This window comes from Micropterus salmoides, unplaced genomic scaffold (genome assembly GCF_014851395.1).
Source record: "Micropterus salmoides isolate LMB-PRFRI ecotype aquatic unplaced genomic scaffold, ASM1485139v1 Ms_hic_scaffold_18, whole genome shotgun sequence".
NCBI classification, from domain to species: Eukaryota; Metazoa; Chordata; class Actinopteri; order Centrarchiformes; family Centrarchidae; genus Micropterus; species Micropterus salmoides.
The window spans coordinates 8,209,603-8,225,582 of NW_024040928.1; the positions used below are offsets into that span (position 1 = coordinate 8,209,603).

At 40.7% G+C, this 15,980-nt stretch overlaps 1 protein-coding gene across 7 annotated transcripts in view; it reads right to left on the reverse strand.

Moving 5' to 3' along the window:
• LOC119909150 (neurexin-3b) overlaps positions 1-15,980 on the reverse strand; it is a 287,510-nt gene that overhangs the window by 210,269 nt on the left and 61,261 nt on the right. For all 7 annotated transcript variants that reach the window (XR_005445387.1, XR_005445385.1, XR_005445386.1 and 4 more), the window contains 2 exons: positions 4,843-5,144; positions 1,529-1,690 (listed from right to left, as the gene is read on the reverse strand). Coding sequence is in view for 4 of the 7 variants with exons in the window: in XM_038727230.1 (XP_038583158.1) it covers positions 1,529-1,690; positions 4,843-5,144 (464 nt within the window). In the remaining 3 variants the exon portion in view is untranslated. The remainder of the gene's footprint in view (positions 1-1,528; positions 1,691-4,842; positions 5,145-15,980) is intronic.

Consider the following 15,980-nt stretch of genomic DNA (forward strand, 5'->3'; position numbering starts at 1 on the left):
CATGTATGATTATCTGGGCTAAAATCAAGTAGTATTAAAATATACTGTTTTCACTGCACAGTGCTGGTTGGTGGTATTTGGCAAACAAATCTATCATTAAGATGTTGCTTGAACACCAACAGATTCAAAAAGTTTTTAATTTGCAACTCTTTAAACTTTTAATAAACACACCTTAGACTATAAATGTTGTTTGATGGAGCAAGAGGCTTTGTGTTGGAGGTGGACATTACTGTTCACTTTGCCCTATTTGCTTATGTCTGTTTCATTTATCATGATTATAACATTTTTTTTTTCTCCTTCCGTTTTTATCAGATCATGTAAAGAAAAGAAATATACATACTGTAAGGCTACATTGTAAATTCTAGAGGGGAGGTTTTTAATATAAGCCCTCTCAGGTTTCTTACCTCTGCCATGAATATTAAAACCAAAAACTAAACTAAGATATTCTGTTTCCATGTTTGAAGAAAACCAATATTTTGCATGTAGAGTTTGGTGCGACAAACTCAAATATTGTTGTGAGCATCAAAAAGCATTACTCTGCCAGGGTTTTTTATTCTAGCCCACTATGAGATTACTTTCAGATAGAGTAAGAAAGTTGCCATTTTACCAAGCATAACTGTGTCTGCCAATACAGCAAACTATGGCAACTATTTACTGGCAGCAAGTCAATCATCTAAGGCACATTAGTCCTGGAAGCTGTCCAAGACCACGGCTTTAAATGTTATAACTCAAAAAACACATGTGCAGGTAGGTACAGAGGACCACATACGATCAAACAGACATACATTACCAACACCATTCTCCACAACAGCAAGATAAAATCACTAATAATGAAAATAGAGAATAAAGGCACACACTTACACCCAGTGCCAAGTAAAAACATAATGCTTTGTCTGAGACTGCTGCTAAAATGCAGAAATCGATGTGGACTTTTTTACAGCTCTGAAGTGCCATCGGTCCTCCCTTTATTAGCATTACTTGCTGCAGAATAAGTAATGGTGAGCAAAATGTAAATAACAGGGCACTTAATATATTTTCTGGCTCTGCTCACAAGCTCAAGGAGCCAGCAAAACTGAAACAACAAGGCTTTTTTTGTATTTTATCATAGGCAAATATTTCTTTGAGATTGCTGCCCATTGGGATGTGTTTCATGGGCACACTCAAGCTGATGCTGCATATTACATGTGACAGAAGCAATTTTGGGATATTTTCTCACACACAAACTGCAGTAAATGTTATGAATTAGATTAAGCGAGGGGATATTGAAAGTTTGATACTTCCTCTGCCAACTCAGCAGCTTTAATTGATCATGCAATTTTATTTTCTTCCCCTTTTTCTACCTTCCAGGGAAAAGTATGCCGATTATTATTTGTGCCCATATCTAAAACACTTGCACTGGCTAAGCAAACACTAGGAAAGCAACAGTATGTGCCTGCACATTTATGCACGACAACAATAGTCCTGAAGCAAAAATATAATGCAAATGCAGATATACTATTGGGGATAAAGTCTGATAAGTCCCTCCTACCTCTCTGAGGCAGCCCATGAAATTGTTGCTAACTGGGGATCCGGGCAGGTCCGCAGTGCTGGGGCTCCCACCCACGTAGAAGAAATCATCAGAGCCCAGCATGGTGTAGTCTTCCTGGGTGTAGCCAGTGGTAGTGAGGATCCCATCAACGGAGATAGTCACCTGTTGAGGGGTAACACATAGCCAAAGCCAAGCCATTACACTCAGGGATTCGATCCCGTGATGTGTATAAAACACACCTCCTTCCTTGGTCTGCATTCGAAATGAGCTATTTGAACTTTTCTTTAGGTTCCGCACTGTAGGTTGCTTTCTCATTGAACATTTTTTACGGAATCATTTGGTACCTTGAAGCGATTGTTTTGGACCAGACAGCGTTTGGATTTTGGTAATGGAATTTTTTTGCCATAGGATTCACAGGACAGGTAAAGAAAATATGGCAGAGGCATATTTTCTTTATCTTTGATGGGGGTAAGAGAATGGATCCTAGGTTTGGTTTTGAAACTTCAGGTTGGGAGAGGGTTAGTACAATGTTCAAACCAAGGACAAATTGATTGCACTTGTCTTAGGTTTCGGGATTTATCTGGTAACTGCAGACACACACATATACAGTACACATGTATGTCAGCACACGATCAGGTGCCTACACTCGCGCGCACATTCATTCTCACACCATCCATCTCACATTCTCCCAACTCTTGCAGACATCTACATCTATATATCCACGCACATGCAAAACAAAGAGAGGCTTTTCACACCACATCAATGTGCAAACCAAGGTCGTCACTGTTAGAAGGCAAATTAAACACACTTAATTGGACATGTAGGGGAGTAAGTGGTTCAATGGTGCCATACAAAGCTGGGAAAGGCCACACAGGGTGCAGAGGCTCATGCACAATCACGACCAGAGCCCATATTCAAACACACTCTCAGAATAGTTGATGCTGATCTCTGATCAGGTTTAGCTCAGGTGTCACGGTTGTATTTTCAATGTCACTGGACCAGACCGATAATCCTAGATCAGTACGCCTATTCTTAGATATGTTATGCATATGGGCCCAGGGGTAAGGGGTGATCAAGGTTAGCCAAAACACACAAACACCACTTTCACCAGCATGCTACAAAAACACACACAGGGAGGGCAGTGATACAGTGATAGGTGGAAAGTGAGTGGGTGAATTAGAGTGTTAGTGGTTATTTAAGGTGACAGGTTTGAGGTTCTATGAGTTTGGAGGATGACAGGTCAATGAAGTGTGGGCATGCCATGCGCCATAGTGAGTTGGAAACAACTGTCAGAGCTCCCGCAATGATTGGGTTAAGGGTTGCCACGTTTTGGTAGTTTCTCTTTTAGGTCTCGGTGTCGAGGTCACCATCTTTGGGATTGTGGTAAGCTTCTGTCAGTTCTGGACGACAGTCCTCACAAAAAATGGGGACTTTTTGTGTGAAAAAATAAAATAAAAAGTAAGTTGCCCTTAGAAAGGCAAAGAAGTAATTTTTTTTTACTTGTTGGAAATCTGCAATAATGTGGAAGAAACAAAGAGAAAAAAGTAAAAGCCAAAGTGAAAAAAAACAGGATGGGGGATTGTGGGTTAAAGAACGAGGTTGTTGGCAGGTCAGGGAGGAAATTGAGAAGAAGCGAAGAAAGAATTGCCTGGTAATACAAACCCATCTCCTCATTTTTTGATAAGAGTGTCTAGGATGGAACTCAAAGAGAACGAATAAAAGAAGAGAGGGGGAGGGGACACACGGCAAACCCAAAAAAAAGACAATAAGAATGATATCTACCAGACAATGTAGTTTGTTTACCATAGCGTGTCCAATGCCTGATTGCTTTCCAGAAAAAGGGGAAGAAAGGAAATCAAAAGAATAGTGAACAAAAAAGGTTGTTAATAAGGATGGACAGAAAACAAAAACCAAAAGCAACGATGAAGAATTAGGATGTTAGTACATTAGTTGGTTAGATATTGGTTAGTAGTAAAAAATGACTTTTATCATGGATGAGTTAGTGTTGCGGTGAAAAAACACTACATGATTTGTCAGAGATTCACTGCAGTAAAACAGTGCCATCTTGCCATCCTAGCCAAATTTTCAGTTAATTATCAACCATCAGTCCTGCTAGAAAAAGAAACACATGGAAGTACTGTACGTTATGGGAAATTTACATAAAAATTTGTGTAGGATGGTTAAAACCCCAACAAAACCTGTAGTGTTTTTTTCACCCTTAGTCTAACAAAGTGTGCCTTTCAAAGAGGAAAGAAAATGATAGTGAAAGAAAGACAGATCTGTAAAAAGAAAGAAAGAAGAAAGCAGGCAAGCAGCCCTTGCCTCTTAGCTTCTAACCTCCTAAACTGTGTGTTATCCTGTTGGGATTTTCAACTACAGCTATTTACTAACCTGTGGGGCAAAAGCTTACTGGCAGGGAGGGTCAGGAAATCGACACTTACTTGTTGTGCTGCTCTGAGAGCAACACTAAGTGCTGTCTCACCTTGTAGACAAACTAAAGGTCAACCAAGACAATGAACAACTCCACACTTTGCAGCTAGCACTACCTCCATACAGTCTCATTATTTTGTTACTCTCTACAGCCTCCTGCAGACAGCGTTGATTCACAGTAGCTCCACCTCTCAAGCTCGCTTTAAATCACATTAAGCAAATGGTGAACAATATCTGTCAAATAACAAATTCTACTTATGCACAATAGATACACATCTTTGATGAAAATGCATTTCTAGTTTTGAAAAGCATCATGATGATCTGAGCTAAAAATACTGCATTAATGGACGACTCAAAGGCAAACACCATCTGCCTGGCTTTAAAGTGAAAGTCTATAGTCTACATTTAAGCAAAAACACCGTTACTGAAAGGAAGGAGATAGCAACAGTGCCTGACAGAGGTGTCAGCTTAGGGGAGTGTGAAGCAACATAGAACTATCAGATAGCTTTAATTTGGGGACACAGGGAACTCAAGTTCAATAATCGGACAAGAAAACACCTAGCATTATGGCTTGACTTAGCTATCACTCGCATGCAAAAGAACTGCTTTGCCCTGTGATTTTTAACTCTTTATTTAATAGAAAAGAAATTCAACAATGACATTAAATTAAAAATAATTCATGTAATTGTAAAGACAACCAAAAGGATAATGACATCTATCTCAATAATGTATCTGAATTGTGGCGATGGAATGACAACCAATCAGAACAAGGTGACATTCTTAATGCCAGCTATGTCTCAAAGCTCTTGGAAGCAGCTAATCTACAGCAAAGAAAAAACTCCACCTGTCTCCAAACTCAGTCCATCACTGCTACCCCCGATTACCTGTCTCAGGTTGCGCGTCACTTTGATGTCGTGCCAGGCGTTGTCATTGAATTTTCCATTGACTGGCTCCACGATGGCCTCAAAGGCCCCGGAACCCAGATTGATGACGAGGGAGACGGCCCCATCTTTTAGGGCCAGGTTGACATAGTCTGCGGACTTCCCCGTGTGGAGGAGGAGGCCGTTGCGTTGCCAGGTCTTGAAGGACAGTGTGATCTCATCGCTGCTGCTCTGTATGGGGTTCTGCGACAGGTCGTAGCAGAAGTATTCAGAGCCACGGAAGGTGGCCACATTTTCCTCTCTCGCTGAAAGGACAAGAGAGAAAAAAAAAAAGACATGTTACCTTTTAAGATATATCTTTTCATGACAGCTAGAGATAGCACGTTACATTTTCAGCCCTGACAGTCAGCACCTGTGTGTAAATAAAAGTGGTGTTTCTCATGAGTTTTGTGCCCCATGATGACAACAGCCCAACAGCTATTCTCACATTCATTCTGACATTTTCTATAAAATGTTTAAACCGTGAAACAAGCCTAGTGTTTGTGTTGGTCCCAGCATCAATCATGAAAGCGGCCTCAGTAAGTATGAGAACTACTGTATGCTGCAGAGGTTATATCAAGCAAACACACACACATGCACAATGCAATGCTCACAATAATTACAGCTCTGATAATCCCATCATTCAGTTCAGATCATAAAATCCTGTCTGTACGACCGTGGGTTTAGGTTTCACATACAGCCTGTAGATAGACAGACTACTTATGATGGAACACTATTCCCCACTAATGGTGCGCATAAATCAAACTTAGCCTGAATTTACAGTTTTATATCACTCCGCTGTTGCAAAGTGACTTCCTGAGCCTATTTTTTTTAGATCGACACAGAGAGTAAAGTGAGACAGCGCCAGACAGAAAGTGAGAGGGGGGGGGGGGGGGGGGTGCTCAGGAATGGATGGAAAGAGTGAGAGAGCAAAAATAAAATTGCTGGGCTGAGGGAAAGAGTAGACTCTACAAGAAAGAAGGAGCCAATAAGAGGAGTAGTGTTTCCTTATGATCTGTGATGAAATAATTGACACTTTTCCTGCTGATTGACACCCTCTGGTCAGATTGGGTCTGGGACAAGGTCAGACTCACTGTCAATCATTTACACAGTGTGAAGTTGAAGATGGCACTACTGACTCCAGGGTATAAGGTTCCTCCTCCAAGAACAGTGTTCAAGGTAGCCCCTTTCAGAAATCGCAACCTTCAAAAAATCCAACATACCAAACCAACTAACCGCTGTGGCACCTGGAAACTGTAACTATGTCATTACCTGCCCACAATACCATTTTCAATGTGTCAATTCATTTCGTCTGTGTCCTGCATTTTATTTTGTGTACCCAGAGAAGCCACGAGTGAAAGGAGACAAAGCACAAGGGAAGACAGAAGCGAGGGATGAGAAAGAAAAAGAGAGAGAAAGCACACGTGGGTGCAGGTCGTAAAGCTTCAGTTTGTTGTTTTGGAACAGGCTATATGTAAACATGAGGGAGCAGTGTTGCAAAAGATACAGAAGGAAGGGGAAAAAATTTGAATGAGAATATTGAGAGAGAAACAAAAGGAAAGTGCAGAGGGACTGTGGGATGATGGACTTCTGATTCCGGTCATGAAGAAATTCTCCCCTTGGCGTCAAACTCATGTCTCTGTGCAACACAGAGACGGGGAAATGGTATGGGAGGCAACAAAGGCCCTGTGAAAGCCCTCATCCATGTGCCACGGGAATAAATAGAAACCCATTATTATCACTGAGACAGCACAACACAGAGGAGTAGCAGAATATACATTGGAGAATAAAAAAAAACTCCATCTCTGCTCATTTCATGCATCTAATCTAAGAAATTGCACAGGCTTTTTCTGTATTGAGAAGCCAGTAGATTGTCTATCCATATAATATTATTCTGGCACAATTGTCTAGGACATTAAAGGCAAAATGATAGTGCTTATTGAAGAAAAACATTAAGTGGCATGTCACCCCTGTCAATTTTGACATTGAGACTTTGATCATAGCTTTTTATAAATCATCCAATGAAATCTTTCAGATGATTAAGAAAAATACTGATTCATATATCTACAGTGTAGTTACACTGTCATCAATGTCTTTAAATAAAATTGGTCTCTTGCTCCAATTGGCTTTATTGTACATCTGGATGAGTTAAGGCCAAAACCCTCTGGGGTCCATAAGCCAGGGAGAGTCTTTGAAACAGTTGGCACTATAAGCGTGTTCTGTAGAAATGTTTGATGCTACACTGCTGCTGGTGGGCCCTCTGTCACGTCTTGCCTGGAGGGCCCTTGCATACGCCTGATGGCAAATTTTGGGTAGAGGGCTGCCTGTATTTGCAAGACAGATTCTGGTTCATACATTTCACATTCTTTTACTTATTTTCAAGCAATTATACAAATTACATTTTTGAAGTAATTTAAAAAGGCTTAGTGAACACACGCCCTCTGATCCAGCAGTGCATTTACGGTGAGCAACTTAAAGGTGAGTCAGACTTATGGTTTAAAAAAAAAACATAAGTACCCTTTATCTCTACATCTAAGCTTTCTACGTAGGCAAGAAGCATGGTAATCCCCTCAGATCCACTCTAGCCACCCGGTCTTTCATGCTCTCACCTGAAACACCGTAGAAAGGTTATTGTCATAGCAACTCCCTCATCTATCCAGCATACTCTAATTAGGTTGTTTATCTTTGGATAAGACAGGCTTACAGAATTCAAAGGGATTCCTGGTCACTTTATTATTAAAAGGTGCCAACAGACCAAACATAACCATTTTTGGCTGTTTACCAGCACTGGATATGGGAAATGGTGCAGCCAAAGAGCAGTGACCTATTTATCAGTGTAATAGAGGTTTTTGCAGTGCAATGGTTTCTTTGTAGCCACACCGGCAGCACATCTCTGGGGGTCAGTCAGTCAGTCCACCACTTTGGTCGAGATTGAAATATCTCGACATATGCTGGATGGACAGCTATTAAAATGTTGAACAGACATTCATGGTACCAAAAGGATAAATCTTCCTCACTTTGGCGATCCCAAGACTTTTTGACACCATGAGGTAAACATTTCTGTTTTTTAGGGAAAGATCTCAACTATTGGATGGTTTGCCATGACATTTTGTTGACATTAATGTTCCCCTCCGAATCAATGTTGACATCAGGTCATCATTTCAATTTGCCAAATTAAAATGCCAAAAAAAGAACATGCAAAACTAATGACCCATCCCATCATCTTCAACTTCACTTTCCTTTTAGTGCAAATAGTGCAAATACTTAGCTGATGCTAAGATAATGAACATGGTAAAAGTGATACCTGCTAAACATCAGGATGTTAGCATTGTCATTGTGAGCACGTTAACATGCGGACGTTAGCATTTAGCTCAAAGCTGTGCTGTTCCTAGCTACAACACAGCACTAGCTTAGTCTTTTTCTTATTTTTTTCTTAACTGTCTTTTCACAGTATCAGAGTTAACTGTGAACTGTAAATGTAACAAGAAGTGTCAGAGTTGGTTCTTTTACTAATAGTCCCTAAAATCTTTGCACCTTTTAGTAGTTGGTCTTGTTTATATATATATATATATATATATATATATATATATATATATATATATATATATTATGTTTAAATAATTTATAATATGGGCCTATACACAATATACTAATAGTGAAGTAAAAGGCTACCAGTCCATGGTATGTTTGACTCTCCATGTGAGTATTAATTATCATGATATAATTACAAAGAAGCAGTGGAGCTGTAAAGACTATTAATATAACATTATTGCTATGAATAATAGAGAGAGCAAATTGATATGATGTAATATTTGTGCACCTCAGCAATATTAAACCCATGGTAAGTGTATACAGATCCATAAAATGGAAATGTGTTGCCTGTTGAGATATGTTCTGCACAGATCTGTGGCTTTCAAATCGATCACATAGCAGGGTCATTTTCCTTTATTTTCGCCTTAGTCATCAATATTCCATTTGTGTGCTGCCAGGCCCATGCACTGGGGGCTGAGGTTCGATTTCAAAATCCACTGGAAGCAATTAGCTCCTTCATTACCATCTTCCATTCTCTTCCGCTCCCCCTCGCCATACACACCCATGCTGCCTGAGCTCACACTTTAGTCTGACCCCAAGGGCCTTCGACCAGGGAGTGCTGTCACCTTACAGAGCTCCGGTCGACAACCTTCCACCTCCTTAAGATCACCACAGGATATCAAACTCTTCCTAATCACTGTGGGAGGCAAAATACTTAAACACAGAAAGGGAAATTGGATGAGTTTAATGATAGGATTAGAGACAGGAGTCATTGTGATTAATGTGGCAAAATACCGACTGTAGGTGGAGATGCTACAGCTGTTAGGCTGCTGAGCCCATAAGCCTCACTGCACACGGATGTTAGCTGGGCCACTAACACTAGTTTTAGTCCCAAGGAGACTTTTCTCTGGTGAAGTGAACTCAATCTGCGCTGACATCTAACACATCAAATGCAACATGTTTGCAGTACATTTGCAGATAGCCAAGCCTGAAGTTCTAGTCCTAAACATAAAAAGCTAAGTTCTGCTTTTAGCTATTGTTGTTTGTGTGACATCCCCAGGAACCGAGGTCATTCAAGGTTGTGGTGTTATCCCACACAATGCATTTAACAAAATCTGAAAATCCATCTTTACACCCTTTCTCTCTAACTCTCTCTCATAGCCATGCACTCTTTTCCTCCATTCCCAAAGTGGGAAATTAGCATCATTTGCTAATAACGGTTAAAGCCACACGGCTAGCCTGACGCAGACAAACATGAACAATGCTTCCCAGCATTAGGATAACACTAACTGTTCAACTGTGCGGCTTAAAGCTCAATGGTGAGCCACCACGTGTCAAATAAATTTGGAGCGTCATGGGTGATGTCTCTCTTCAAAGGCAGGCGGCACTGTCAGGCAGGCTTATGTTGGAGGGAGATTTGGTAAAATATATATTGCATGGTAATATCTACCAGCCCATTTATTACCAATGTACTGTAGCAACAATTCAATTAAGTCCAGGATACAAAAGTACTGACGTTAGTGGCCACAGAATTGTGTACGTAAGGTTTCTCAGTGATTTATTTTCCAGTCCAAAACTATATCCAAACTGTGCTATGTCCTCTTCATGACAACTTTCAAGATGCCACATGATGTATCTAAGAGGGTGAAGTGAATTGTCACCCTGACTCTCATCTCGCATTTCACATAACCTTGCGAAGCCGCGCCGGACGACCTGTCTGAGACTGCCTTTCATGTCTGCACGCACAGACTGAGGAGGGAAGAGTGACAAGAGAGAGGAGACAAAGAGAGAGATGCACATAAATAGAAGTGACACGGAGGAAGCAAAAGAGTCTCGAAGAAAAGGAAGCGAGAAAGAGGAGAAGAGAAGAAAGAGGGACAGGGAAAAAGCAGAGAGAGTTTGGGAGACAGAGCGGCAGCGGGAGCCAGAACAGGAGGATGAGAGTGGCAGATGGAGGGAAAGAGAGACAGGTGCACTTCCAATGGCTCTCCAGAGAAGCTAGGTGACACTGTGTGTTAAGGCTAGCAGTGAAGAGCTCTCCCTGTGGACTGTGATTCCAGCATTGATAAACCTTATTACTGCACCTGATAACACAGCACACCCACCAAATCCCACTCTCTCTTTGTCCCCCTTCATCTCCCTCAAAGCACACAAATACCACCACAAAGCCAACACTGGCTCAGTCTAATTTGCAGTCAGAGGTTTTTTTTGCAATAGCAAATTGCTCCAATGATTTAAATTAGAATCTAAGAATTATGATTTCAAAAGATTCTTGAAAGGCGTCCTGCTGGGGGAAAAAAACATAGAATTTAGAGTTCAGAAACATCATTATTTACAGCGCATGCTCAATTTATTGCAATATTTACAAAGTACATAAATAAAATAAACCCTTCTCAACTTCAAAATGTTCAAGCAATACAAAACTGCTGCAGGGAGAAATGAAGCACACTTAAGAGATTGCAACATCTTGACTGCAACAAAGTATGACTGGTAGACAGGCTAGTACTGTACATGGAGGGGAAGCAGGGTGGTCAGCTTCTACACTATATGAGACACACTTAGTCTACAACACTGTGACTACCCTCAGTCGACTGGTAATTTTATTAACAGACCTGCACAGAGAGAAGGTCAACAGGTTGACTTTGTGTTTCAATCTTATCGGCTGGTGATGCGAGTAGGCTAACCCCGTAGACTGTACATAAAGATAGACGACACGACAGCTCCCTAAAAGTGAAGCCAAATATCTCGATCACCTCCTGGTGGCTGGCCGCAGTATCACCCCACCAACTCTTGTTAGCAGATGGAACCCTGATGTCAGGAGTGCAAGATGGCAGCGCCTGTCTCCGGAATATTTTGGCTTGAGTTTTGTGCAGTTGCAGGAAGTGGTGGCGTGTCGTCCATCTTAATATACAGTCTATGACTAAACCCAGTGAACTGGTTGGAGAGACTTATAGGATCGTGTCTATGTTTTTACCCACTAAATCTGAGGTGTTTTGGAATAGCATAGTCATCCAACACATTGGTCCTGAATGAAATATTTTAACTCCTGGATACAATGGGATCTCATGAAATTTGGTACAGACTTTCATCATCCTCAAAGGATGAGCTCCAATAACTGTGAGGACACCCTGATTTTTTCTCTAGTGCCAAACTCTGTGCCATAATGAGGACATTATTCCCCTTCAGCTCTTTCGTTCTTGATGAGATATTGTGAAAGGAAATAACTGATTTTCATGGACTCTGCTACGGAAAATCATGTTCCTCAGAGGATGAATCCTAATGAATTGAATGACCTCCTCCCCTTTCCTTAGCAACCCCTTCTGGTCAGACTGTCACAACAGTGTACACATTCCTAATATAGCCTAAATAGGGTGTATTAACAATACGTTTTACTTAATGAGTGTTTTCGTCACTTATCCTTTAGCAGCCAAAACATGTTTGATTTTTTATGTTCACGTGTAAATGACAAAAACATGCCCTAAAATAGTTAAAGCTGCACTAATAATTTTTTTATATTTAATTTGGATCCAATGTCTGTGTGTACTGTATGAGAATTATCACCAACTCTGCAGTTTCTTCCAGCTCTACTGAGCGTTTCAGCTTTATGGTCCTCAGCTTTACTACCTGGGTTCACTCTCACCACTCTACCAAAACTTGATTGCAGCAGCATGTAGCTGCTTTCGGAGAAAAACGTCTGATAAACCCACTGTTCACCAGCACCACACAGCAGCAGAACAAAGTCAGTAACAAGCTGATGCACATAGTGGAGCATTTAGCAGGTAAAGAGCTGGACAAGCAGAGGATGAATATTAGGCTTGCTTTCACTTGGTGGCCAAAACATGCCAAATAAGTACTAATGTTGTTCCATGTCTGCTGGATGTATGATTAGGCAGGTTATACGTTAGCCAAAACAACTTTATAAGGTGATGATAACTTATCCAATATAATCGAGTGTGTCTTTTTCCCTTCCCTGGTGTCTTCTGTCTTTGCCCCTGTCTGTCTCTCTGTGTTTCTTTGTGTGTGCTATAGGCGTGGCGCTACTCTCGCTCTGTCCCTCTCTCGGCTGCCTTAGTACCTTATCACCTGCACACCGGCCTGATAACTTACCCACCTGCCGTCCATCAGCTCATCAGCCCAGCAGTACTTCTACCCTGGTCATTCATCTTTTCTTCGCCAGACCACTGCTTCAGCCAGCTTGGTCGTTTAGTGTGAACTGAGTTTATCTCCTCGCATTTTTTGCCTGCAACTAACGCTTGTTTCCTATGCCTCAGGATCATTGCCTGTACTCCTGCCAGCCTGCCAGCTACGCTCACAGCCCCCCACCTCCTGCTCTTGCCTCGCCTTCCTGCCACTCAGCCCACACTCACCGCTCGGCTCAGCTCAACTCAGCCAACCTTCTTTCTCCCCTTACCCTCCGCCATCGCCAGCCACAGTCCTCCCCAGTCCTCTCATCTTTTACAATAAAATACTGTTTGTTTATTAAGTTTTGAGTGTGTGCTTTGCATTTGGGTTCCCTCATTTATTGTAACAGGTTCACTTTGACCAATTTTACTTGTAGCGAATACAAACATGAGTGCTCACTTTCGGTTTAACTTTGATAATCAGGCTAAACTGGCTCGTTTATAGCCTGTCTTACAGTCTGATTGCATTCAATGATTATATGTCAATGTTGGTGTTTAAAGGTTAGTGGTAAAATAAATAATGTGAATACCCAGTAGAAGAATCTGAAGCATTCTACCTCTGTTTTGGCATTCCACTATAAACACCATACCTTGAGAAAATAATCTGAAAATAGTTGGAAAACTTTGGACAGGTAAATGTCATTTTCAAATGTATGTGCATGAGTATGGACATGGCCCAAGGCTCTCTTCTGGCTACTGGCTGTGAAAAGCTCCCTTTTTGTGTGTTTTTCAGCATGCTTGTATGCGTGTGTATGTCACTGAAGTCCCTTATTGGCTGCTGATGGTGGAGTCTCCATGGAGTGAGTGATGAGGTCTGGAGGGAAAACAGGGGGGATGGTGTGAATGGCAGGAGTGAACGATGGAGGGATGGAGAGTGTCTGAAGAATGGGGGCAGGCGCCTGAGGTCCAATCCCATCAACTGAAGCAATTGTGCGGAGCAAATACTGGAGTGACGAGGTAGGGGTTGAGGATGAGTTTGCAAAGTAGAGGGAGGGAGAAAGACAGCGATGTGGTGACTGCTACCCTATTACTAATACTGGACTATTAAGAGCAGAAGGGCTGTTTGGAAACACAGAGGAGAGGGAGGACTAAGGGTCTTTTACTGAACTTCTCAATGCTAAGGAATGTTAGAGAGTATGAAAATGTTTTTTGTATTTACATCACTACCACAAGCAGTCCAAAGCTATGAAGGAAAAATATATTAGTTTATTTTTGAAAATCAGACTAAAACTAAGTAGAAATTGATAATTAGGACGAAATAACAGTGTTTACATTAGGTAAACTACTGTAACATTATCAAGTGCTGTGGATGTGGATGCAAAGTTACATTCAGTCGGCTATCTTTCGTGCTGCTATGAGGAATGAGTAAGTTCCAGGATAATGTTAGTTGTTAGCACCTGATAACACAGCACACCCATGTTAGATAATGTAAGTTTTCCTCTAGATGTTCGCTAAAGAAATATCACTATGTTACCTGATGTTTTAGCTTCTCCTCTCTAGCTAAACCCAGACAATGAACGGTAGATTAGTGAAAAAGTGAGTGAATGCAGCTTCTGAATGACTCGCTGTTCTGCAGTGAAGATAGCAGGTCGCGGCAGTAAAACTAATGCTAATGCTAGGTGAGCAGAACGAGATTAAACAGCCAGAGTTTAAAATTCCAAATGGATTTACTTAGAAGAGTCAGTGTTTTGTATTACAGCAGGGCAGATTGATATGGACACTGTGTGCGTGGACAAATAAATAAAAAGATTAAAATTTGACTAAAACTATTATACATGATCATCAAAAGACTAAACTTAAATCAAAATCAGGTGCTAAAATAAACAATGCCTGGGATGTGATGGAATCCACCACTGTGTACATTTGAGGCCAGATTTATGTCCATGAAAAAGCAAACCTTTTTTTATTCGCTCTTGCAATCTGCATGAAATTAACATCTGATTTACAAAGGCAGAGGCTAATTATGCAACCATTGACTGGAACTGCCATCTACATGTTTTCTTTGACTGAAGCAGCGCTTAGTGATGGGATTTGTCAAAGCCCAGAAAACAATCCAAGATGTGAAGTAATGCTGAAAAAGAAATACTCATGCTAAGGCTGCGATTAAAAGATTCCAAAGATTTCAAAGATTCAATGGTTGCACTTATGTGCACTGAAATACACAGTGGCATACTCTTGTGGGTGTACTGAAAGGCTTGTGTACAATAAAAAAAATAAGAGTATAAAAAGGATACAAATTCAAGATAAAAAATTTTTAAATATATGTAAGTATTAAAATGCTACAGTGTATATTGACCCCATCGGTAGCTAGACTGTGCAAATATTTCAGTATATAAAAATATGTCAAGATGTAAGATGTATACACATTCGGGGTGTGATGAGATCTCGCGTTACACGATCTTTTCTCATGCAGCGAAATTCAAATGTATAACTGATAAGATAGACTCACGGAACTAATCAACTCCGCCCAGCTGATTGATTAATCAGCTGAACCTGCTTGCGCTGAGAGTCCAGACCTTTTAAGCTGTGATGAGTAGCGTAGCTGGTAGAGTTTTGCAACATAAACATCTAAAAACTGAAGCACAACCTTTGTCTGTCTGAGACTTTGAGCTGCACTTTATCATAGCTGCGGAAGTTAACATGTGTGTGGAATTGTGGTGAGATTTCTGCCTGATCAAAAGTGTTACTTTCAGTTTCACAAGCAACATGGAGTCCCAAACTACGCTGGTCAAAAGGTCCAAAGTGGATAACGTTACTTCCAGCGGATTAATAACTTAATGCACAACAGAGTAAAGGGCAGGTAGACTTCTTATTAAATGATGACGTTAGTCTGGTAATATTATGACTATTTTCTCAACATGTCAGCGAACACAGATATGTGGGAGAGATTCTGAATGTGCAGAAAGTTTTGAACATGAGCAGAAAATCTGTTAAAGTCCAGGAGTTTATAACTGAATTAAAACAAATTAATTTAACATTGAGGTGAAAAGGTGCCACAATCACATTTAAAGAGGTTTCTTCCCCAAACAAAGACACAAAGAGGAGGGAAGACTAAATCATGACTCAGCAGGGATGATATTACATGAGAAAAGTTGATCTACAGGAGAAACAGATCTGATAGCAGCACAGAATGACTGAGAGCTGCACTGACTTACACCTGTTATAGTTAGTCTATAGATTTTGAATTGTCACCTGCCACCTGAATTTTGAGTATTCTCTTTATATAAATAAAATAAAAAATCACCATAAACTGGTGCAGAGAAAATCATCAGAATGCGGGAAATAAAGTGTTGTGTTGTTGCTCAAAATGTTCATATAGTCAGCATTAAAGATTTCTTAAAAATAGAAATAAAATCTTGTCTCGTCTCGATCTCGTGAACCCAATCTCGT